Source organism: Lissotriton vulgaris, chromosome 6, assembly GCF_964263255.1.
Source record: "Lissotriton vulgaris chromosome 6, aLisVul1.2, whole genome shotgun sequence".
In the NCBI taxonomy this organism is placed as follows: domain Eukaryota; kingdom Metazoa; phylum Chordata; class Amphibia; order Caudata; family Salamandridae; genus Lissotriton; species Lissotriton vulgaris.
In genome coordinates, this window is record NC_141694.1 from 1,450,821,815 (window position 1) to 1,450,848,598 (window position 26,784).

The window sequence follows — 26,784 nt, forward strand, 5'->3', positions numbered from 1 at the left end:
AGGTCAGGGAAATGTATAATGTGGAGGGTCAGGTCATCCCTAGAGTTGTACTGCAGGGGGGGTTGTATTTCATCCCTACCCATAGAATACTGCATTACCACATATAAAAAGCCCCTGCACTTACTAAAAAACGGAGGCATCACCTCCCATCATTATTAACATAAAGGTAGCCCCTTATCGTGGTGTCCTTACCTTCCTTTAGGACGAGGGTAGCTCCAATGGCTTTGAGCGTGGACACCCGCACCTTGCCGGGCTACTGAAAGAGCTTTATAACAAGACTAGTTAGACACACGTTTCCAAGCATAACGCAGGAAGCATAGTGCTTCGTGGCTGTATCTCCTTTATCCATTCCATACTCACTCATATTACCTGTGCTTTCACCCTTGCACCTACTGCGTCCAGCCACCCGCCAGAAATAACATTCAAAGCAGCGAGACGGGGGTATTTGAATATAGTAGCGAGCGTAGGTACCTCGGTCATTGTTCCTTCCGGGGCGTGCCTGAGGATCAGGTTAGGTGGGCGCATGCGTGGAGAATTGCCCGCATAGCGCATGCGCGGCTTAGGGGACAACTAATCCCTTGCTCATGGGCGTCCCTGAAGGTAGCTCATTATGCTGACACTCTGGTAAATAGAAGGAGCCACTGTCCATTCCATTTATACCGTACAATATCGGAAATGACTTGCGCTATGTTAAGAAAGCTCTAATAAGCTAAAACGGCCTCTATGTTGACAGTGCCATCATTACTTGTGATATTAATACGAGATGAACCTTTCAATGTGACAAAGCCCAGTGTTGTGCCTATTCCACAAATATATACACCAAACTTGATTGAATATTAAGTAGGTGAGGGAAAAAGAGAGAAGGAAGGGGGGTGTGCATTATTGTTGGGGGACTGCCACCACTCCAACCCCAAGAGAGGGGAGGGTATCCCTAGTGTGTATTCCTTAAAGGCTCCCATCCTGGAGGTGTATAGGGCTCGTGTATGAAAAGGAAAAAGAAACCAGAAGAGGTAGGAAAGGCTGTAGGTCCCTCAGCTGCATTGCCGTGCTACTACTCTTATCAACCAAGGAAGGAGGGGGACTAGAGAACAAATTAATAGTCCAGTGTCCATGCTCCCAAAAGTACAATTATAACAAATAGGGACACTGTTCTCTTTTCTATTAGTAGGCACATGGGTGACTTTTTGGACCCTGCCTCTGGAACAGTGTCCCTATTTGTTATAACTCTGATTGGGTGTCATGGGCCTGCCTCCTTCTGTCTATTTTCGCTTGTTAACTTAAGTTCACGTCGTAAGGAAACTCCTGGGAGGGGGGGGGGTAATAATCCCATGCAAATCTAATTGCGTCACGTGTAGTGAATGTCATGCCCTTATAATAATTCTCACTTAAAAGTCCGAGGGCCTTTGCTATAAAAGCAAGAAATAAACATAATCACAGAAGAAAGTAAAAAAAACATTTTGAGTTTTACTTTTTACAGGTCATCAGTATTTTTTCACCTGTAAATTTGTAGCTAAGTTCGTAAATGGCTGAAATATTTTTAAACAGACATGTGGAACTCGAAAATTAAATTTTTTTAAAACCTATATTTATATTTTAAAGAGACATACATTGTTGGAGAACATTTTCAGAATCGCATATCGGCGACATGCTAACGTCTACAGCTTTGTCACATACAACAATCTAGACAGTATACCACGTACACACATAATAGTTAGGCATGGTTTTATTATATTGTTGAGGGGTCAGAGTACCTTTTTATTCCATGTAGTATAGAGCAGGGATCATGTCGGGCATCATGATTCCCCCAGCGTGTAGAACCAGAGGGTTAGTCTAGCTATATGCAAGTGTGAGATCTGGTGTATCCACCTCGATACTAGTATGCTGGTGGAGATATGTCGTTAATGGGTCCCAGATATTGCGAGTGTGATTTGCTGGAGGCATAAGGTCCCAGAAGGTAGTCCGCTGTGGTTAATAGTGTGAAATGTCGGGCAGCCACGTCTTCACTGTCGGCGCTGGTCTGCGGCCCCTGTGCATCGCAACTCTGCGCTTGGCCAGCAGCAATAACATCACAACTAATCGACGGTGTGTCCGAGGTCTCCTTAACATAACCAAGTAGACACAGCCTGAGGTCTTGTAGTAAAGGTTCTCCTAGTATAGCGTCGACAGTATCACATACGGTTCACCAGTAGTCCACCACCTTCGGGCAGGTCCAGGCTTGATGCACAAATGGGGCCACTGGCGCGGAGCTTCGTAAGCATCTCGCATCACTAGACAGGCCTATCTTGTGTAAGTAGGTTTGGGTGCGACACATTCTATGTAAATATTTAAAATTAATCAATTGTAGTCTATAGTTTGAGGAGAGGCGTTCTGTTTGGCCACAACAGTAAAGCCATTGTTCAGCCGATATTTCCAGGCTTGTATCTAGTTCCCAGGCCGTGCTGGCCCTTGAGAAATCTAGCGAGGAGGCAGTCGGCATCCGGGAGTAGAGTAGGGTATTGATTTTGTGCAGCGATGTGTTTGTGTGGACATATCCTAATGCTATGGTGACTGGAGGAGGGGCGGGAAACACGCGGTTTGCATTTCCACAAGTCGCCCTTGTGAGAAGTTGGCCTGATATATAATGTTCACTATTCTAGTGAGCACTTTGTATCAGTCCAAACAACCCTTATGGTGATTGGTTGTAAGTCAACCTTATAGACCAGCTATCCTAGTAGCGTGGATACGAGCAGTCTTCGGGCTAAACTCTAGAGGGCGTGTTAAGCCAGCCGTTATACCATCACATATACCCTTTGAACACCAAGTGAAAGGACACCACACAAGTGTTATGAAAATAAACAGTGTATTTATTTAGATCACAACAGCCCTGTACTCTTTATGAGGACAGGGTACTAAGCACACAACAAAACTCTTACGAAAATACTTTAAGTTGCACAATTTACACAAATGCCCGAGGGGCACGAAAAACCATATACTATGAAAGTGGAATGCAAAATTACTAGCAGGTAAGTACTGTACTAATAGGCTTTGGAATCGCTAGGACTTGACTACTGAACCTTCTGATTACTAATAGGAGGCCTAGGGGACTCGGGTGCAGAGTGTGCACTCTCACGCGGGATGCGGGACAAAGTCTGTGGGAGCTAGTAAAGACAAAGTTAGTGTTCTCGGGCGAACCCGATAAGGTAGATCAAAAACGACAGTGGATCCTGACCCTTGGATAGTGAGGCTATGCTGGGGCACCGAAATGCCGAGTTTACCTAGCCCAGGGGCTGCAGCTGCATATGTCTCAAAAGACGTCGGGAATCCTCGTAGACGAACCAGGAGCCTGAAGAAAGAAGTTGCTGGCAGGCGACCAGTGAAGATAGTTCGAGTGATCCAAGCCTGGATCGAAGATGGATGACACCTGAAAGCAGAGGGGACCAAGTTCGTGACTACTAGCCAGTAGTCAGGTGGCACCAGGAGGGCACCGGATGGTAGTCACCTCGACTAGGTGAGTGGGCGACGCTGGGCTCTGCAGTCTCACGGACCAGGAGGCGTTGTCGGCGACCAGGATGGAGGTGCGAGCTGTCCCACGATGGATGATGCTGTCGACGTCGCTGGACCCAGGATTGGGGCAACAAGTCTTGGCAACTTCAAGCCCACGCGGTGGACCTAAAATGGCGTCTGGAGTGGACCAGGAGGGTCCGGGGTGCTCCTCTTTTGGAAGGGAGCAAGGGCCTGTCTGGAGCAACCAGACCAGCAGCAGTGATGTCGTCGGGCGTCGTTAAGAAGGTCACAAGCCAGCGGGCTAGTAGCCAAACAACGCGGTGAGCAGCAAAAAGCAGAAGGGCCCCACGCAGATCGTGGAGATGCTGGGAGGCTGGACTTCGGTGCTGGAGCTGCTCAGGGTCGGGGCTTCTCGGACCCCAAAGCACTCACCAGAGGATCCCTCGGCGGTCGTGCTGGATAGAAGTCGTGCAGTTCTGATGATGGCCGGTCCCTCGAGGTCTCGTCGCAACTACGGTTCTCAGCTTGGCTGTAGAGGTAGGTAGAGGTCAGAGGTGCCAGGGAAGCCGGGTCTCGTCGTGCTGGTCGGTCGGATTCCTGAGGAAGGACGTGCAGCAAACCGCAGAGTTCTTAGATGGTGCCTGCGGATGCAGGGTGACTACTCCTTAGCCACAAGGGAGAAATCTTGAGAAGAAGTCGAGAGTTCCTTTCGTAGAAAGTAGTTTCTTGATTCAAAGATGATCTAATTTGGAAGGGTCCCCGCTCCTGCCTTTATCCTAAAGAAAGGGGTGGGTACGCGACTAGGTCCTCCCCTAGGGGTGGGACCAGGAAGGGGGGTGGTTACACCCCTCTCCCATGCCGGACTTTCCCCAGGCCAGGGGCTGGTGTGCCCCTGGAACTGGTTCTAGCCGGCAGATGCGTAGTTAGCACCGGGGTGCCACTCTGCAGTCACCTTCCTGTAAAGCCCTGCCTACCCAGGATACACAAAACCCTGTCTGGGATGGTGCTAGCACCGCCCTTGACAGGAAACCCTTTGTCCAAGCTCCCCTCGCTGGAAGGACTCCCAGCTGCAGGGGGCCAGACTCGTGTCTGTGGTGGCAGCATCCATTTTGTGATGCTGAGGCTTGAGTTAACTTTAACCGGGGTTCACAGTTACATACATGTCGTGTCCCTCTAAAAGGGTGGAATGCTAACCCCGTCGCCAGAATTGGCGAGGGGTTAGTATTCCAATTCGTATGACACCTTACTCGACATGTTTTGATAAAGCAATACCTAAGATAGCATTTAACCGCGAGGATTATAATGCACTTAAGAGTATATGGTATGCGTTATCATGGAACAGCTATTAGGACTTGGTTCCGCAAGCTGCAAACGGGCTCAGCTCATGCCAGAGCACCATTTCACACGATTCCAAGCACTCTGCCTTCAGGATTGTCAAGGCCTGCCATAGGAGTGACTGATAGGAATCTGTGTGTCCATTTTTAGGGTTAGATATAGGTACACTATATCTAAAGCAAAGGGTGATTACACCACCTTGCCCCAGCTGTCGTTCAGCCAGTTGTGTCAGATTTAGATGGCCATCCAGGGGTGGCATAATACATGCTTCAGCCCCTGGTAGGCCCTGGGTACACCTATGCCCTGAGTTACAGGGTCTGATAAGGTGGTCCAGTCCCAATTGGAAATGTACCTAAGGTACATGGAATCCATTTTAGAGAGAGAGCAGTGGGCCTGGGGTCCTGAATAGCAGGGCCCCAGGTCAACTAAGTCAGAAAACCAGCAAAACACCAGGAAAAAAGTTGGGTGTAACCATAGTCAGGTATCTACCTTCCTACAGCCCTGATTTGATAATATAGTAGTGTGTATAGCAATGTGACCTCACACTCGCATTATTAGTGAATGGGGGGAGAAACTGGCCGTCTGGGTATAAGTCGGCAAAAGATTTGACTCCCAATGTCCCAGCGCGTCGCGCTGCACCTCTGTTGTGTATGGGGGGGGAAGGAAAGATTCGATGCCAGGGTAGCAGACAGCGCATAAAGTGTGGCAGTGCCGGTTCGTCTGCAGATGCCCTCCCATGCCCAACGCACACCCTCCATAGTGTTGATTTCATGCTTGGGTTCTTTATACGGTTGAAACTCTGCAGTTGTTTGTGGACATGGGGACGCCTTGTCGCCCTCGACTGCCATATGCGGTTAAAATTGTGTAGTGTGCAGCCAGAAATGCAGAAATCTCGCTTGGGCACAAAGGGCATAAAGCTTTAGGTCCGGTGAGCCCAGTCCTCCACGCGCAAGAGGTATCGCAAGGAGTTCAGAAGTTACTCTCGGCTGATGACCTGCCCGCGCTAGTGCGACCATGTCAGAGCGCAATCTGTGCCATGAGGGGAAGCGGGACAAAAAGGTATAACAATTTCAGTAGGACCACCTTTTTGCTATTGCTATGCGCCCAGCCAAAGAGAGCTGTAGTTTATTCTATATCTAGATACGTGCCTCAAGCCAATCACCTGTGTGTCCATAATTCACTCTCCACACCTCCTCTGGGTCCCTGCACAGCCATATGCCCAAGTATTTTGTCGGCTCTGTTGCTCATTTTAGTGTATATTCTGTTTGGTGTGGGCACATGGCTTCAGTGAGTGGAAGGAGTATTGATTTGCTCCAGTTAACCTGGATGCCTGAGTAGCCTCCAAAGCGGAGCACTTGTCATAAGTTCTAGGTTCTTGCATGGCTCATGAATGTGAGGTAATAGATATTTTCAGGTAGCTAATGTGTCCCCCACTCGCACCCTATCCATGCACCCATGTTCCTTGTATGTCGTGTAACTTCTGTTCTGTACATGCTAGAAAGACGCAAATACATTTGCGTCCATCCTTAACATGTTAGCTATCCAATCATGCAAAGAAATCCCGTTAATTAGGCTCCTAGGCATATGGTGCCAACGTCTTTACATGGTGCACTTCTGAATTTCGCACACGTTTTCTCCATGTTTCCTGGCCCAGTCGAGCTAGGCCCTTAAACGAGGCCTCTTTGCCTCATCTCTCATCTCTCCTGTCTCCGACTCTCCTGTCTCCGAAAGCTGTACGCATCCCTGACCCCTGCCTTACTTCCTGCCAGCGAAGCGGTGCCCGGCTCGGCCTGGACTGACTGCCAAATTCATGTTTTGCCTACAGTTATCTGCTCAGCCTCCTCGAAAACACATTCCAGTCTAGTGCAATAGGTAAACATATTCCCGGCTGCAGAGCAAGGGGCCCGGCCTTCCTGTCCTCCTTGCAAGTGATTTACTGAATCTGTTACCATGGTAGGTCCATGGCTCCGCACGTTGCACCAAGACACGTATGCACGCACTAGCATTCAGTATTGAATGGCCTCTGCCCGAGAGACCTTTTACTTCAGACACTACATCCTCCAAACATGAGATACCAGATATGCTATAGGTACAGGTTGCCCTGACATTCCAGACACCAGTCTCCACCACTAGTGTTAAAGTCAAAGCCCCCAGTTCTCCCCAGTTACACGTCATGCCAGTTGCGCGCGCATACAGGTCAAGGGTTTCTGCTGATCTTGCAACTTTCTCTATGCATCCACCCACATGTGACGTTTCTTATGACGTTTCTCTGACATGTACCGTGCACGCCCATGTGTACGCCCTTTTACACGCCTCCTGTTACGCACATGTGTTCTTATCTCTCTCTTTCCACCTGTTACGTCTACTGTATTGGTTTCAATTGTAATGTTTTACTATATATAATGTGCAATGCTAATAAAACATTGAATGTCCCTTCCTGAACCTTAGAGGTGATGGAACATGATATCCCATCCTCGAGGATCATTGTCCATTAAAGCCCGTATGACTCAGATACCACGGACTCTGCCTTTCATTTGAATGAGCTGTCTTGTATTGATAATTATACGAAAAAAATGATTAGGTAAAATTTATTTACCACATAATTTGGCGCCCGAACAGGGACCCCCCCTTCCCCACTCGCCGGTGAAGTCACGCGGCCTTTGACCCCTTCTACAGCCCCGACGGAAACCGTGCACGTTTGCGGGTTTTCCTGCTATCTTCCCTCGGACCCACGAGGGAGACGGAGACTGCGGTCCGGCGTCCAGACGAGGCGGTGAGGAATGTGGAGGATCCCGACCAGAGCCCTAGTCGAGAGAGCAAGGTCCGAGGTGTCCGGAGGCCCACCTGTTCCGATGCACATGCGTGGTAGCGTGATGCGTGGCAGTCAGATGTCGTAGCAGTCCAGTCCAGTCCAGTTTCCGAGGCCTTCAGTTTCTTGCTTCCCGGTGAGTACCGTTGTTGGGAACGCATCTAGACGGGTTCATTAATTTGTGCCCGGTCCAGACAGATTTGGGTACACAGATCTGGTCCTGACGTGTTCACTTAAGTGAATACGGTCCGACGTGTCTCTTTATGGGACCGGTATTGTCTGTACTGTTTTAGCAGTGCATCTAGTTATTCAGTATTATCTCGAGATTTTTCAGTATATGTGTTTTCTGTGTTCCAGGTAATTTCAGTTCGAAATGTTTTAATGTGTTTTAATGTCGTGGGATGAATGATTGTTTACTGTTTATTACTGTGTTTATTGTGTTCACGTCCGAATCACTCCAATCATGCCCTTGTTTTCGAAATTACGTCAGATAGGCACTAGGAAAGGGATACTCGAAGAAGCAGTTCCCGTCCCGCCTAGGGACACTCCAGGATATTTTATGTACCACAAACACAGCTTAGATGCTGTGCTGTATTTAGACTTATGGGTGGATTACACCAAGAATCTGGAAGAGAAGTTTAGATGGCCTGTCTCAGGGACATGGGATGCTGATTGCATCATGAGAGTAGAAGAAGCATTGTGGAAAAAGAAAGCCAGACAATCTCAGAAAGATGCCATCGAATTGTGGCGTAAAGAATCGCATAGAAGAACAGAAAAAGCAATCAGAAAAACAGAGAAAAGTAGAGAAGAATCCGAAAAAGCCAGAGAAAAAGAGTTACTGGAAGAAGGAGAACAAGTCAGATTAGAACAGCTAGACCGCCAAAGAAATGCACTCATTACAGGCATGTATCCAGTTCTTGCCGAGGGCCTGCCCAAGGCGACCCCGGAAGTACCCCGTAACTTGCCACCACCATTTGTTCCGACTAAACTCAGTCACAAACAGACCGCAGCAGACATTTTCCTTTCTTCCTATTTAGATGACGTGGCTCCAGCATATACCAATGTATCCGTACCACCCGCTAATAATGTACAACAGCCTGTTCCGGCTGTTCAAGCCACGACCCCTCCACGCCAAGATTCGCTTCCTGCGCCTGTTGTCACTTCCCCTACTGCTACTGCTACTGGTCCCCCTATTATTGGTCCTCTCAATCCTTTTGCGACAGACGTAACCCAGAGTCCGTCCCCATTACATGTACCTTTTCCACCCGCCATGACGTCAGGTCATGCCCTCGCTTCTGCTTCAGGAGGTGCCATAGGAGGCCACCTTCGCACCCCGCCACAAGTACACCGAATGACACTTAGAGAATTAGCAACACAGCGTACTCCGAAAGCGATGACACATGAAAAACTTAGACAGTATATTACGGATTGTAGATACGATCCAGTACCTGGTAAGAAAGGAGACATGATGTTAGCCTCGTTACGTCTACAACGTGTTACAGATTATTTGATGTTATTACCAGAAATGCCAGATCATCTAGACAAAATATATCATTTTATTAGAACTGGGGAGAGACCAGAATGTATTCGTGAGGCCATGGCATATCAGAAAGCTGAGACACAAGGTTTAATATTACGATTCTTAATTAATTGTTTGATAAGGGAACAAGATCGGCCAGGTGTTGTTCAAGAAGAGATGGATGTACTTACAAAATGGAGTCAGAATATTGCAGATTGTAAACATGATAAACAGAATTGTATAGATGCCATGTCCAGAAAGATCCGTAAAGAAATAGTAGCAATACATATCCGAGAGAAGGCTGAAAAGGAAGCCGAGTCAGACCAGAATGAATCCTCGGAGGAGGAGGAAGAAATAGAGACTCCAGTAGAGAATGAGGATAAAATAGCGTACGTAGGTAGAGTGAAACTCCCTAAACAGTATTCTTTTGACAGACCTTTTGACAGACCCATTCGTCTAGAAAACAAGAAACGTTTCCTTTCCCCGATACCAGAGCAATGTTCTCTTGAACATGTTTTCCAAGTCACTGATAAAATACTGAAAGAAAGAATAGGTTATCATGAACACCTTACCTGATCAGGAACTAGCCCGGTCAGCAGTCCAATGGGCTGGAAATGACAGTATATATAAGGATGATTCAGTAGTGCAAACATTTTTGAGCCTTACTCCAGAAGAACAGCGACTAGCTGGTATATACATGATCCAACATCTCATTACATTATATGAAAATCAGCAATCTGATCCAGGTCCATTATATAATATATTGCAAGACTTACTCCTGAGAAGATGGAGAGGCCTAGGTACCGATTTAATTGATATCATTCTAGAACAACGTCACAAATACAGAACCTTCCTGACTCCACATCTTGTTTCCGTTCCACCCCCAGTTAGACAGCCATATCACCTAGACAGACAGAATCCCTTACGAGAAGTTCATCCCGTTCTAAATACAGGGGGTACGCTTGAACGCGTATTCGTATATACTCCTATGACCAAAATGGAATTATTGGAAATGAAGAAAATAGTACCTTGTCACGATAAAGATCCTGCAGGATTCCACCGTGAATTAAAAGACATGTTACTTATGGGAGATTACACGTATTCCGACATTCTTAAAATGTTAAAAGTATTGTTGCCAGCAGGGATTTACGAAAAACTGAAAGAAAAAGAATGGGAGGTGGGAGATAAAAAGATTATCTGGACTGAATTAGAAGACGAGGAAAATAGACGTACCCCAGGTTTAGGTCTTGGGGACAAAACTAAAGCATTACCAGGATTATTAGTATAGGTTTTGCCTAGATTATTGACAGTTAAAAAGGAAGACTGGGATGCGATCTCAGCCTGCAAACAGAAACAAGACGAAGACACTAGTGATTTTTATTCCAGATTCGAGAAATGTTGCATTATTAATAGTGGCCTGAAAACAAGTAGCGAATCATATCCACATCTTTTTGTGACCAAATTAGTTGAGAATTCCTTACCCCAGGTTAAAAACAGAGTATTGAAAGTCGAAAGTACATGGCAAGCTAATACGCCTTCCCAAATGTTACAGATGTTACAGTACCACCAGAACAGAATTAGAGAGGAACACGATCATGAACAGAGACGTATGAAAGACACGAAAATGAAAGTACTAGTTGCCCAGTCTGTTCCAGCAGATGGTCAGAAGAGGGGTAACACACAGAACACACAGACTAGTCATTCTGCAGCTCATGTTAAAGGGAATTGCAATTACTGCAAACAGCCAGGTCATTTTATAAATGAATGTGCCGTTCTCAGACACAATATTGCTACAGGCAAAACGAAAGAAAGACCACGTCCGCCTAGACCAGAACACGTGCAACAGAATATTCCACAGAATACGCAACTTCCACAGAATGTACAGCAACAGACAGTAGCTGTACCCCAACCCCAACCCATTGCCGCAACGCAACACGTGACACAGCAAATGTACCAGTATGCACAGTCCGATTACCCAGATTATCAGCAGTACACATGAAACAGCCTAGAGAGGGAGGTTGGCTTGCCCCTTATCGAGGTTCCTGTAGATCAAGATGGTCCCTATGTACATAGTCAGGTATTAGGGAAAGACAGAAAGTTTTTGATTGACACGGGGGCGAGCAGAACTACCATTAGTCATGACGAGGTTCCAGGGGCACCCCTATCAGGCTCACAGAATGTTTCCCTTGGATTTTCAGGAAAGCCTATTGTTAACGAAGTATCAAAGCCAGTTCCCCTTGCAGTTGGTCCATTGTCCCGTACTACAGATTTGTTGCTTACGAAATCGTGTCCCGAAAACTTACTTGGTATTAAAACGCTGAAAGCTCTAGGAGCTATTATATGTTGTTCTCCGGAAGGAGTGAGATTATTCCTTCGTGATTTTAAGGGTCATTATGTGTTGAGAGATTTTGATGTACGATTGAAAAATGTTCCACAGCATTTATGGGCGCAAGGTCCAACTGATGTAGGTTGTATGCACATTACTCCTTGTCGTGTCACACTCAAGCAAGGTGTTGTACTGCCCCGAATCCGACAATACAGATTGCCCCCCGAGGCTGTAGCAGCCTTACTGAAAATTATTGACAAACTCATTGCCCAAGGAGTAGTTGTAGAAACTGACTCCAATGTATGTAATTCTCCAATCATTCCGATTCTTAAACGAACTGACCCAAATGCACCTCCAGTCTATCGACTGGTGATCGATCTTCGAGAACTCAATAAATGCATAGTACCACAGTACCCAGTGGTCCCAGATATTTCGTTACTATTGACTGCCATTGATTCCGAAGCTGCGTTCTTTACTGTAATTGATCTTAAGAACGCCTTCTTTAGCGTCCCCATTCATCCCGATAGCCAATACCTTTTCGGTTTCTGTTTAAATGGCCGAAGCTTCAAATTTGCACGTGCACCTCAAGGGTTCACGGAAAGTCCTAGTATTTACAGCCAAGCACTGAAAAGACAACTAGACAGTATTCACATGCCTACTGACACTGCTCTACTACAATATGTTGATGATCTACTGATCACAGCACGGACCGAACGTGACTGCGAGCGCGCGTCACTGACAGTCTTGTATTTTCTGGCCGAAAAGGGGCACAAAGTGTCCCCTTCGAAGCTCCAATTCTGTGCCCAGCAAGTGGTATACCTTGGACACTTGCTGTCCAAGAGGGGTAGACAGTTGACACCAGATCGTATCCAGTTAATTGCACATCTGCCACAACCCAAGACACAAAAGGAAGTACGGGCCTTTATTGGCCCCACTTCGTACTGCAGACAATGGATTCCCCAATATGCATTTCTAGCCAAGCCACTCATACAGTTGACAACACAGGAGGCAGCGACTTCGACTGTCCTCCCTTGGACTCAGGAACATACACAAGCTTTTAATGACTTGAAGAAAGCTTTATGTCAAGCACCAGTTTTAGCGACACCATGTTACAGTAAACCTTTTACGCTTTTTGTCACAGAACGTGATGGCACAGCATTATCTGTTCTCACACAAGATCAAGCAGGACACCATAAGCCTTGTGCTTATTTTTCTAGTACATTGGATCCAGTAGCCCAGGCTTTGCCTGCGTGCTTGAAATCAGTTGCAGCAACAGCTCTAGCTATCAGACGAAGCGATTCAATAGTGTTAGGACATCCCTTGACAGTACAGGTTCCACATTCCGTGGAAGTTCTTCTGAACCGTACCCAGACTCAGCACTTGACCATAGCACGACTGACAGGTTATGAATTGACACTGTTCCAGCCACACATAGAAATCAGACGCTGCAACATACTTAACCCTGCCACATTGTTACCCTCGAGTACAACAGATCCAGCACCACATGACTGTGTAGAAGTCATTAATACAGTGACAAAGCCCTGACAAGACTTGACAGATATTGCATTGACCGACCCAGACCTGACACTTTACGTGGATGGTTCATGTATGAGAACAAGTACAGGAGAGTTAGTGGCCGCCTATGCAGTGACCACTGAAACTGGAGTCATAGAAACACACCGTATTGACACACTATCTGCTCAAGCTGCAGAGCTCATTGCTCTGACTCAAGCCTGTATATTAGCCAAGAACAAGAAAGTTAACATATACACAGATTCACAGTATGCATTCGGAGTCGTTCACGACTTCGGAGTCCTTTGGGAAGAGAGAGGTTTTTTAACTTCTCACGGTACCAAGATCCAGCATGGTCCCCTCATTCAAGCCCTGTTAGAAGCAATACACTTGCCTACAGCCATAGCCATTATGAAATGCAAAGCACATACCAAAGTAACCGACACTATTTCCCAGGGTAACGACCTGGCAGATCGTACAGCCAAACTCACAGCTCAGACAGACATTCCGACTGACATGACAAAGACTGACGTAACTACATTGACACATTGCCTGACAGTTAAGGATCCCACTCTAGACGTACTCGACATACAGGCACATGCAACACCAGACGAAATCAAGAAATGGACTGAACAAGGAGGGATCCAAACAGATCAGGGATGGATGACGAAGGGAAGAGCCACATGGTTCCTCCCCGACTCTATGGTTCAAATCATAATTAACACAGCACATAGTCCAGCACACTTAGGAGAGAAAGCCATGTTAGATAGTTTCCAGAATCTCTGGTTCAACAAACATTTACGAGCAGCAGCGAAACAGAAAGTGCGTACTTGCATGATCTGTTGTCAGTTTAATCCAGGAAAAGGTGTCCCCGTGGAACAGGGTGGATTTCATCCTCCTGACCATCCTTTTGAAGTCCTCCAGATGGATTATATCCAGATGGACAGATGTCGAGGATTCGAGTATGTCCTCGTAGTTGTATGTGCTCTTTCCCGATGGACAGAAGCATTTCCAGCCCCCAATTACACTGCTGCAACCACTGCCAAACAGCTGGTACGTGAGTTCTTCCCACGGTACGGTTTGCCCCGTGTCGTGTACTCTGATAATGGACAGCCATTCTCGTCCGAGCTTATGAAACAGGTATCACTCCTGTTAGGTTACCAGTGGAAGTTCCACTGTGTCCGACATCCTGAAGCCGCAGGTCTCGTAGAGAGACATAATCAGACCCTGAAAACACGCCTAGCAAAAATATGTGCCGAGAAAGGTGTAGATTGGATAGTCGCCTTGCCAGTTGCACTCTTTTACATGCGAATGGTAGCCCATTCTAGGACAGGGTTGTCTCCTTACGAGGTTATTTTTGGTCGTCCCCCGAACATGTGGGGTACGCCTATGCCAAGACGCATAACCGATATTGAAAGTACTATGCTGACAGATTACCTGGCCTCCTTGATGTCTGCACTACAATCTTGTCGTTCACAGGTCGCGGCTGCCTTTCCGGACAACACCCAAGTAAAACCGCATGACGTCGTTCCTGGTGACCTTGTCTACGTGAGAAATTTCGACAGGAAGAGTCCGCTGGAACCCAGATGGAAACAGCCTAAATTGGTGTTGATGTCCACAAGAACTGCAGTCAAGCTGGAAGGAAGAAAAGGATGGCTGCATTCGAGCCATGTGAAAAAAGTTCACGGACTGTGTCCAGACATTCCGATTAAGGACTGCCCACTTTCTGACTCTAAACTCCCCCTGCTAGAGAAAACTCCCCAAGAGGAGTACCGTTCCAAGCTAAGGTCTAGTAAGTCAGACAGCGTTTAATTGTTTAAGTCCCCCCCTGGGTGAAGCGGTTAGACAGGTTTCTGACCTGAATAAGATAGACCCAAGTAGTCAGAGAGATAGGCGTAACGAGAAAAGGAAAAAGCACTGTAAAGTTTTGCACAGCGGATGCATAATCGCATTGTTTTCCATGCTTCTTCTGAGTCTTACGATAATCTGCATAAGTTTACTGTTACATGTTTTTTTCCCTCTTGATTCACATGTACATGCTTCCTCTAATGACACTGTGGAGCACACTTTTAGTGACCTCCCCCCTCATGAATTGTCCTATCGTTTAGCCATGCGCAACAATACATTCATCCGTATGTTACACCATTCTCACCAGACCAGCAATGCCACAAATTGCTGGGTAATTGGCCGACTCCCTCCCTACCAGATGTACAAGGAAGCTCTGCCCCTCTTTCCTTATCCGTTCACACATAATGGTTCGTGTGGTGCATGGTTTACTTTAATGTCCTCCCTAGATAGTAAGTCCACGGTTTCCCAAGGCAATCGATATGGGGGAACCTGAATACAGTCATGAATAAAATATGTTTCCCAGACCAAGAAGGTCTTCCCCAAAGGACAGGGACCGATCTAGAAAATGAAGTGTATGGATTAGGTAATTTTACACTTAACCTCATGATCCTGAATGTGCAGTCTGAGACTAATTCGGACTTGCCGTTTATTACAGTTTTACCAGTGAAAGGTGAATTATGCGTCAGAAAGAATGGTTCAGTACATCTAGGACACAGTGATTGTAATACTGTTGTCGAATTCAGTGATAAAGGAAAGTCTACTTTCAAAGCTTCCCGCCATTCTTATTTTATATGTGGTCAGACAGCCTATGTACGTCTGCCATTGGATTGGGATGGGACGTGCTATATTGCGTTCCTATTGCCACCTGTTTTCCTAGCCCCGCCTGATTATCACAGAAATCCAAACCTTGTACACGTGAGACAAAAGAGAGACCTTCCTCCTGTTATCGATTATTCTGAATCATCATGGGATCAGTACAAAGATTACATTAAAGGATATTTTTGGTTTATAGGTCCTGTCCAAAATAGTAAGATAATCAGAAGATTGACTAGAACTTTAGAAGCAGTAGTGAACGAGACTACTTTTGCTTTAGGTAACCTGACAGAGGAACAGTCTGCTATGAGACTTGTTGTTCTTCAAAATCGCCTTGTCCATGACGTCACCCTGGCAGATAGGGGCGGGGCTTGTAGAGTCATCGGATCCAGTTGTTGCGTGTTTATTCCTAATAACGCGCCATCCGTGTATAAGGCCATAACTCGGCTTCATGAAATAGCTCACCTGATACACCAGAATCCAGGCTCCTGGACTTGGTCCGGTTGGTTCTGGAGTGTAATATCGGCCTGGGGATGGAAATTGTTATCATTCCTAGGAATAATATTGGTCATAGTATTCAGTTGTTGTCTCTGTCTGCAATGTGGGCCAGCGATTTGCGGCTTGTGCGCCACAGCTTATATTCCCCATCCAAGTGCACGTTCCCGCTCCCGAATAAAGAAAGAACAAATGATGCTTTACGAACAGATAGATGGTCTCATGAATATAGACATATCCTAAAGAATGTAGTAGGGTCCAAGGAGGGAATGAGGTAATAGAAATTTTCAGGTAGCTAATGTGTCCCCCACTCGCACCCTATCCATGCACCCATGTTCCTTGTATGTCGTGTAACTTCTGTTCTGTACATGCTAGAAAGACGCAAATACATTTGCGTCCATCCTTAACATGTTAGCTATCCAATCATGCAAAGAAATCCCGTTAATTAGGCTCCTAGGCATATGGTGCCAACGTCTTTACATGGTGCACTTCTGAATTTCGCACACGTTTTCTCCATGTTTCCTGGCCCAGTCGAGCTAGGCCCTTAAACAAGGCCTCTTTGCCTCATCTCTCCTGTCTCCGACTCTCCTGTCTCCGAAAGCTGTACGCATCCCTGACCCCTGCCTTACTTCCTGCCAGCGAAGCGGTGCCCGGCTCGGCCTGGACTGCCTGCCAAATTCATGTTTTGCCTACAGTTATCTGCTCAGCCTCCTCGAAAACACATTCCAGTCTAGTGCAATAGGTAAACATATTCCCGGCTGCAGAGCAAGGGGCCCGGCCTTCCTGTCCTCCTTGCAAGTGATTTACTGAATCCATTACCATGGTAGGTCCATGGCTCCGCACGTTGCACCAAGACACGTATGCACGCACTAGCATTCAGTATTGAATGGCCTCTGCCCGAGAGACCTTTTACTTCAGACACTACATCCTCCAAACATGAGATACCAGATATGCTATAGGTACAGGTTGCCCTGACATTCCAGACACCAGTCTCCACCACTAGTGTTAAAGTCAAAGCCCCCAGTTCTCCCCAGTTACACGTCATGCCAGTTGCGCGCGCATACAGGTCAAGGGTTTCTGCTGATCTTGCAACTTTCTATATGCATCCACCCACATGTGACGTTTCTTATGACGTTTCTCTGACATGTACCGTGCACGCCCATGTGTACGCCCTTTTACACACCTCCTGTTACGCACATGTGTTCTTATCTCTCTCTTTCCACCTGTTACACCTACTGTATTGGTTTCAATTGTAACGTTTTACTATATATAATGTGCAATGCTAATAAAACGTTGAATGTCTCTTCCTGAACCTTAGAGGTGATGGAACATGATATCCCATCCTCGAGGATCATTGTCCATTAAAGCCCGTATGACTCAGATACCACGGACTCTGCCTCTCATTTGAATGAGCTGTCTTGTATTGATAATTATACGAAAAAAATGATTAGGTAAAATTTATTTACCACAAATGTATAGGGTGATAACATCAGCGTACATAGCCATCACCAGTCCCCAGGCAGTAAAGCCAATGCCCCGCTCCGTGTGATGCTAGGTAGCCTAGCTGCTAACGGCTCCATTGCCACTGCAAACAAGGAGCCGGGAGAGGGGGCATCCCTGTCTAGTGCCCTGTGTGATTGAATCGCAGAGTTCAGGGGCCTTGTCTGGTTTGTGTATGGTTATCATAAGTGCCTCATGAAGGGTTTTGGGGGAATCAGCCCACTGATATTGACTCATGATACATCTCAATAAGGTGTGGGATGAGTCTATTGGCGTATTCTTTATAAAAGGCGAGCATGAGTCCATCTGAGCCAGGAGCCTTATCTCCAGGGAGACTGGCAATAATTGTGTGATTTACTCCGGTGTGAACGGGGCATCAAGATATTCCGTGTCCAGGGTTTAGCCATAGCAATTAGATGGAATCGAAATATTGTATTGCAGTGTTTCCTGGTCACACTACAGCTGAGTAGAGCTGGGCGTGGAAGAAGGACATAACTGCAGGTATCTCCATAGGGGATGTAACTGTTAGACCGGTCAGCTTTTGGGTGGTCTCCCCCAATTTTTTCTGCCTTTCTGCCTCACATTTTTTTTTCCCCACCAATTCTTTTTATGTGGCTTTAGGTCTCCAAGTGCCTCACCACAGCTAATCAGTACTCAGGCACTGGTACGCCTTCCTAAAATGGTGGGGTGGAAGAGTTTCCTAAGATGGACACCTGCTAGAAATTACCTCAAAGCTCTGGCCCATAGGATAACACTAGGGGGTTCCAAAACCTTCCGGTCCACTCCAGTGACCTGGGCCCAGGCTATATAAGGGAGGACACTGGGCGGGCATTTTGTCATTACTGGGCTGGCTGGAATGCAGACTACAGTGACAGGGGGATTGTGTCTCAGGCTAATCTGACTGCTCCTAGGGGCTGCCCTCCTTCCTGTTGATCTGGCCCTGTCTCTGAGAAGATTGCGAGTACCACGTCCCAGTGTGGCCACCCATCAAGAGGACTAATTTATTTCAACAGCTGGTGAGAGTGACCCTGCCCCAGCCCCAGAAACCTTGGAGGGTGGTGCTGTGGGCTAATAAGGCAACACGGAATAAGGGACTTTGACCACGACCCCTGAAATGAAGCGGGGTCTTAATCTTTGCCCTTGCTTGCTGTTTGGCCTTATTGAAGAGCGCTGAACTTGCCTGCGATGTATGCTGCCTAGTTCTCCCAGAGCTGCATCTGGCGGAGCCCCCCCTCTCTCTTTGCGCCCTCTCTGAGGTGAGCGAGGCCGAGCGGTTCCCGCGCCAGGAGTGAGGAGAAGGGGAGTGACGCCTGCTCGGAGAGAGACGCTGGGCGGGGTCGCTTAGCAACCGGACTCCCGCCTAGCGCGTTACCTCTCTCCGTCGAGCCGGAGCTCCTCGCTGAAGCGGAAGCTGCTGTGGCCCTTCAAAAGGCCGAGTTGACTCCCTGGTGGGTCGGGAGAGAGTGCACAAGGAGGCCCCTACGCTGCAAGGCCTCTGGGGAGTTCACATCGCGGCTCGGCTGCGGCCCCTGCCCCACCTCCGGTGAAGTGTCAAGTCATGCGCGGGAGGAAGGGGGAAAATCGGGCCGCAGACTTGCTCCCAGGACGGTGTAACAAAGGCGCAGGACATGCGCAGAGGTATCTGGGGACCACGCAGCGGAGGGTGGGCCTGAAGGAGGGAAGCTGTGCAGGGAGGGGGATCTATAAGGAACGGGGGAGTGCCAAGAACTAAGCACCTAAGATAATTCACTCTCTGATAACAACGTGACTAACAAAAGAATGGGTTCCAGACTTCAATCCCACCTCGGAAGTAAAGCCTCCCTAAGCATTGTTCTTGCGCAGGAGTGAGACAGAGACAGCGCACTCTGAATAAGAAACCGGTGTGACTCTGATCCAAATGCCTTTTCCAGCTTAATTCAAATTAATGCAAAAACCTGCTAAAACAGAATTTCATTTATTTACATGCTTTCTAAAACGGTTGCTCTACTACAGGAATATTCAATGTACCTACCCAACTGGTTTAAACTGCAACATGTTCCTACTGATTTAGGTGTGATGTGCTTACCTGCTAATTGCCTAGCTAAATGTATTTGGAAACCTGGTGCTTTGACAACTGTGAGGAAATGCAATGTACTGTTTAATTAATGTAATTAATCCCAAAGTGAAATGTTCAAAGTCCAAATTTATTAAACATTGGAACCTTCATTCCCCTTTTTTAAGACAAGAGAGATAAAGCCTCACTATTTTCTATTTAACAAAGACGGTGTGGTGTCATTTTTGGTGGGTTTGCGCTGGGGTGTTGTAGTGTGTTTTGCGCAAGTACGTCACAATTGCCTTCTGGATTTAGTCCTCCTACTCTGCGCCATGCTACCCTAAGTGGGCCGGAAGTTCCAACAGTAACCACTTGACCTTTACTGTCTATCAGTTTGGACACGTATGTCGAGGCGTGTGGTTTCCGCAGCAGTCCAGCTAGTGTCATGCGGGGGCGGTCTGCCTCCCCGTATGTTTGGACTTGTGCCTCACATCCCAGGTAGCGTACCTCTCTTTCTGCCAAGGTTTGATAGTCGGAAAGTTTGGTTCTGATATCAGGTAGGCTGCTCGGCTTTGGATCGTGATTATGACCTTTCCAGCTGTTTAATTTCAGCTTTCAGGCTCCCCCTGATCTCCCTCAGCACTCCTATGTTGTCTTATGGTCATTTGCCGTTACTCATCTGTTCCGGACTTGTTGCCCTTCACTGTTGTGGATTGTGATTGCAGACTTTCTTTCATCTGCTATGATGTTTTTCACATGTTTTTCTGCCTCCAGGGAGGATGTCGCCTTAGCTTTGCAAGGCTGCTCCTCAGAGCGGTGCTCTGCTCTTTCACTGCTATGGCTTTCAATGCCACAGGGCCTGGCACTTTTCCAACTGGTGCTGTTCCTCACCTTTCGTTTCCTCCCTTTTCTGTTATACTGCTTTTTCGCACACTGTTCCCATACTCTCACAGTTTTGTTTGCGATGGCTCCGAGTTTGTGGTGCGGAAAAATTCTCCGAAGCAAACTGATGTCAGCACGCCGGGGTGGGGCTTATGTGACCTCGCTGTCACGCCCGCGGACGATGTCAGGACGGAGTCATGTGGTACTGCCCCAGGCGTGCAGAGATTCTGTGGCAAAGAAAATTTTCCAGATCCAGCCTCGCACCTGGGGGTAATTCTACGTTAAGGAATCTGCGGCTAGAATAGTCTCTAGCACATACATCGTTACCGACGGTATGTAACTTGTACTTCATCTTCAGAATTGCAAGTGAAAGCCGCCTGAAAAATAAGGGCTTTTAATATATTCATTAACACTATCACACACATGTCATCAGATTACCGAATTATTTAATGGCAGTTGGTTACTATGGTTAGGTAGCTGGAATTGCTAGAACGAAGTTTAGGTAATGTATGTGCAAGTAATTGTACCTGGTTCATATAATGTATTTGTATTTTCAAATCATTCCTAAGCAATATGATGCTCTGTTTCATGTACACAGGTGCCAGGCCTACAAAAGTCGAAGTCTGTGGGCTCCGGTCTCGCCACTAAACTTAAGCCTTTGCTTCCGGCAAAAGCCAGCGGGTTGAGCAAGAAGTCTCTAAGTGCTCAAAAGAAAAATGTCAGGAATAACGAAAATAAACCTGGGCTCCAGATCACAATCAATGAACTTTGGAAACAATTTGGATTTAAAAAGTGAGTCTGTCTGTGGTACAAGTATTTTTGCATGGCATTTTCTTTTTTTCAAGAAGGAATAAGGTAGATGTGGTGTTGCAACGTTACTCAGAATTGACCCCGAGATAATTGTTGTGTTTCTGAAGCTTTTTCTCTTTTTGTGCCATAAATCTGCTCACCCTCACTTTCTTCTTACTGTACCACCCTTTGTACGGTTACTGCTTATACTGACGTATTATTTTCTACCACCAAACTATATGAAAAGTTAGGCCAGTGCTTTATCAGTTCCACGTGTATCAATATTCTAGGCAGACCATTTTGTTGTCCTCTGATAGGGTTACATGCAGTTATGGATGAGCTTAAGCTGTTTGCATATATTCTTCAAGCACATGCTGGAAAGAAATTCCACAGAAGGTATCTGCGAGTAGGCTTTTCTTGCCTTGCAACATGCTTGTCTGCAGTAAAGATACCTGCTCAAAGGTGAACAGCCAAAATACTCGCACTAGGGAACATTTGTAGCATTCTGGGAATGTATTTGAAAGGACTTTTATAGGTTTCACCTACCAAACAACTATTAGCAGAGTTCAAAAGTCCTCTTGTGGACCATACGAAAATGCTGTGGTGGACTTAAAAATTGCCCATGGCTTATCATTGGTGTCTCTATTGTCACTCATTTGCTTGATTCTTATTCGAGTGCTATTCTCCCTCTTCTTGTGTTTGTCCCTTCCTTTGAGTATTACTTCAAAACTAACCTTTTGCTTGGCTGACTGGCATCATTCCACTGCTCACATTTAGGGAACAACCTTTTTTCTTTGTGTTTCAGCACTCTGTTAGAGTGCAGGTGTTTTCTATTTCTTTCCTTTGTTTGCTGTTTCTCTCAAACATGCATCTTCCCGCCCATGCACTCTCCCAGTTGTTACACCGTCGGCCCCACACCCAAGCTCGTCCATTGCTTTGGCCACCATTCCTAGGTTTTTCTTTTTTTAATTTGTATTTCTTCATTGGCCTCAGCGCCTTTGTTGCTCCCTCTCCTTTCCACCCACTACCTGTTGCCCCCAGCTTCTCCATTGCTCCTCCTCCCATCACGGTCCTTACACTTTTTTTCGTTTTTGGAGGGCCCAGTAGCTGCTATTTGCTGCTGGGCTGCTTCCTGTCAAAATGGTATTTCACGCAAAAATACATTTGTATTTTTATCTACCGATCGAAGTGGGGTCCGCTACCTTGGTTCAGCTTGCACTATAAAATAGGCTTAGGAAAGTCTAACTGGCCAAGGATGAGCCCTGAAAATATGTTTATATAGACACACATATACAAACCTACCCAAAAACTCAGACCTTACCTTCTGCCTGTTAGTATATTTTTTTTGTTCCAAGCAGTTAAGACATCCCTGGCTCCGTTGATGTTTTCGGTGTTCTCATAAGCTTTCTTTGAAACTCCATTCGAATCCCAAGTACTTGTTTCACTGTCTTACTGTGTGTTAGTTCTTCTGTGCAGTTTTATATAAATGTTTTCAGAACTGCAGACTGATGTTGTACGTTCCCTGCATCTGAGGCATACTGACTCTGTCTTATTTTTGGCTGTGCTCACCATATTCAGAAGTGTCTACTGTCCATTTGTCTTATGTGTAGACGTCACCAATCCCATCTGCTGAAACTGAGCTTTTTAGGGACTTTTGTTACCTTAATGGGTTTGCTAAACTTGAAATGTTAGTACCTGAAAGCATAGCATAACACCACCAGGGTTGTTCCAAGGAAAACCCAGAAGACATGAATCGGGTGATACAATCTCTTCGTACGGCAACCGCGGTGCAGATTGAACCCTCCATAAAACAATGAATCCTGGGTGTACTCCCAACACCTACGAAGAGGACCAGGATAAGATATAAACTTGCAATGTTGGGACTGGTCCTGACGAAGAGGCTGATAGCGATCCACTTGATTCGCCCCCCCTCCCCTACTTGGGATAGGTGGAGGGATGATCTGCGCGGGTTTGGAGTGCCGCCCTAGAGCAGTTAGAACAGACGATAATGCTGAGAGTGATCTATTAGATTGGGGCCAAAACTTAACGGAGGGGAATGCAGCAATCACCCAAATTGAGAATGATACCGCACACAATTCGCCAACCACACAGCACTCATTGCATCTAATGCAGAATTAGAATAATGGCCCTCTCACAAGTATATATCACAAATTTCTAGCCTGCTTCCTGCAAATTGACAGTTTGCCCATGTCAGGAAATAGTCACAATTGCCAGTCGCTGCCGGAGGGGGGGGGGGGGGGGGGGGGGTTAGAGAGTGGGGTCATTTGTTAGCAGCTGCTGTAATTGAATGCTGTCCGATTAAAATTTTATATCCAAGAGGGTGGCAAAAACGCAACTACTAGTTAAAATTATAGAAGGAAGTGTTGCCTTTTCATTGATATTTAGAGATACCTATTATTCCTGTGTTGTTGTGTGAGTGCCGTTAAGGAGCACCCCTTTCTGTAGTTGAAACTAGCGTGCAACTGTCTTGGGCCAGGTAATAGGACTTTATAAAGATAGCTTTACAGAAATTGTAAAATGTATTTAAATTATGCCACTAACTTATTTCTTTTGCAGAGATTCAGAGAAGATCTCGTCTTGTAAGTCTGCAGAGCCTCTTTCTCCGGTAAAAGACAACCTAGCGCTTACTCCCGAAACCGAAGAAGACATTTATAAGAAACCGGAGTGCAGCCGTGTTCAGAGATCGATTTTTAAATGAACAGTTAGCAAGTAAATGGGACTGACTAAAAGCCACTGGTTCTAACCAGCAGATGAAATTGCCTTGGTTGCCCTGTTTCCTGTGGTCACCCGGTGGTCACAGTTTGCCAACATCATTAACTTGCAAACCAAGAGCAGTATAACAAATGTATGAGCTTCTTGTAAATAAAACTGAACTGATTTGATTCTGGTTTTTTATAGTATATAAAACACAAAATCAACACAATACCCTCCCTATGTGGTTAATAAAATATTTTAAAACTATTTGTATTTTATTTCAGTTTCTGTGATAATTGCGATAGTGTGTTTTTTTAATGCTTTTGTAGTGTAGGCAGACATAATTGTTAATTTAAAATCCAGAAGTCAAGTTTCCATTTTTTGTTTGCTTTCTCATTTTTAATTCTCCAGAATTCTACTAAACATTTAGCAGCTTGGAAATTTAATCCAGGCAATTTGCTGTTTAGTGGAAGCATTGAAATGCTTTATCAGTGGGTTTCAAGAGCAGATTTTTTCAGATGTTAAAATTGGCTACAGATAAACACATGTTCAAAGTCCATCTGCACTAAGACCCTAAGGCAACAAGAGCCTTTTATTTGTATTGGGACGAGATATATTTCACACATATTTGTCACTCATTGACATTTGGTGACGACTAGCTTAACCGTTATATTTCACAATCTAAATAGTCTAAATATCTTGTTTTGTTTTCTTTTACTTGGGTGTAGCCAGATATTACTGAAACCAGCACTTTCATACCTTATTATCACTTATTAAGCAATGGTGGTGTGAGGGCATGTTTCGATATATATATATATATATATATATATATATATATATATATATATATACATACACACATACATCATGATTTTCATTTTCTTTATTATAAAAGACTTTTTGGGTTTGAAGTTAACAATAAGTTAAACCTGTAGCTTTCAATAGATTGTGAATGCAGCACGAAATAGATTTTTAATAGCTTCTTGTCACTGAGGTGTTTTCCGATTGCACCCATCTATTTCTGTACTTCATAAACTGCCCTTCTCTTTGTGGAGATGTTTGTTGATATTTACAGGACGGCAAAGTGATGTTTGAAATGCTTGGCTTATTCTCAGCCTCTGGTAATTACTGGTTGCCGCATTTAGTCCCTAGGTTTGTTGTCCATTATGCCCCCAACGCGGGCAGCAGCCATATGCATATCAGCCTTGAACCTGCTCTAGTAGTAACCGTCCAGCCTGAACTGCCAGGTCTCTGAATGGAAACACCAGTAATCCCTGACCAGCAGAGTGCAGCTTGGTTCCAACGGCACAGTAAGCACGGACCTGCATATGGGAATGCCTGCTGTACTTAAGGCACATAGAAGTAAACAAAAAAATGACAAGGTTGTTTTGTATTTATTTATTTCCAAACATTTATAAAGCAATGAACCTTGGCACTGAAGGAACAAATATAATGACTAGACACAGTTGCACTAAAAGTAAAGGCAAAATATCAGCTGAGAACAGCCAGGTTTTAAGCAGCTTTCTGCAAAATCATTCATTAGGTCTGTGGTGGAAGAATAAATGGCGTATATGCTTGTATGAAGTTGGAAAAGGCAAGAATCAGTCATAGCAATAATCTACTGAGTCAGTTTTTTTTTTTACTCCATGATTTTTCATTACTAAGGCTGGACTTAGCAAGGAGCTTAGGGGGGAAATTTACTGTTGTTCAATTTGTCTTTGTACCAGACTAGAAGCTGCTTCCTGAGGGCCATCTTCTACATTTGGGTATCATCAGCATAATGAAAAAAATATTGAACCCAAAAGACTGGATGTCATTGGGCAGAGGGATCATGTAAAGATTGAATAGTAGGGAGGACAAGATAGGGCGTGAATAGACACAAAGCGAACAAGCTCTTAATGTAGACTCAAATAGTGGATGAGAAATTAGGGGTCATCTAAGTCTTAAAAATTCTGAAAGCGAAGACTAGGCCAGGTCTTTGAATCATAAGTGAGTCTAGTCAATTGGCATAGAGTGGCTTATAGTATCAAAAGCTACTATTTGACCCAACAGACTTAAAGCAGCAGTAATTTTGGAATCCAGATCACATCTCAGATCATCAAGCACCAACATCAAAGTAAATCTGGGGCTGTGTCCGGAATGCTCGTCTATCTAAGTCCGGTGACGGAGGCAGTTTGTTTCTACAAATTTGGTCAGTTGTTGAAATAGGCCTGTAATGGAAAAAAATGTCAGTATCTAAGGTAGGTTTTTTAAGAAGAGGAGATAGATATACTTGCTGTTGCATGATTTCTGGGACCATCCCTTCCTGGAGAGAGGCATCAATAATTGCTCTGACCAGGTCAGGATTGTGTTCCAGATATTGTTTATGCAAAGGGGCTGGTAATAGGTTCAGTGGGGAGTTAAAATCTTACTGGGCATCAAGAAGCCAGTGAAATCGAAATCGCTCAGAGGAGAATAATTCATTTGTAAATGAGCACTGTTAAATAGGCTGAGGTGGAGCAAAAGATTAGACATTCAACACTAGACACTACTCTACATTATGTTATGTTAAAAAAATTGTAAAGCGCAACAGCTGCCCCAGCTAAGAGGTGTCCCGGCGCTAATTAGACACTACAAGCTGCCAGACGGCTATCAATTTTATTACAGAAAAATCAGCAATCTGGTTACAGAGCTCGATAAGTCTTAAGGGTGTTTAATACCAGAATAAATTGCAGACTTTGCTTTCC

At 45.6% G+C, this 26,784-nt stretch overlaps 1 protein-coding gene across 1 annotated transcript in view; it reads left to right on the top strand.

Annotated features, from left to right (window-relative positions):
* The window catches only part of EXO1 (exonuclease 1), a 237,624-nt gene extending 213,299 nt beyond the window's left edge, over positions 1-24,325 (top strand). The window contains exons 13-14 of the mRNA XM_086927581.1: positions 21,153-21,346; positions 23,921-24,325. Coding sequence (XP_086783707.1) covers positions 21,153-21,346; positions 23,921-24,062 — 336 coding nt within the window. The 3' untranslated portion in view covers positions 24,063-24,325. The remainder of the gene's footprint in view (positions 1-21,152; positions 21,347-23,920) is intronic.
* Positions 24,326-26,784: the final 2,459 nt, after the last annotated feature.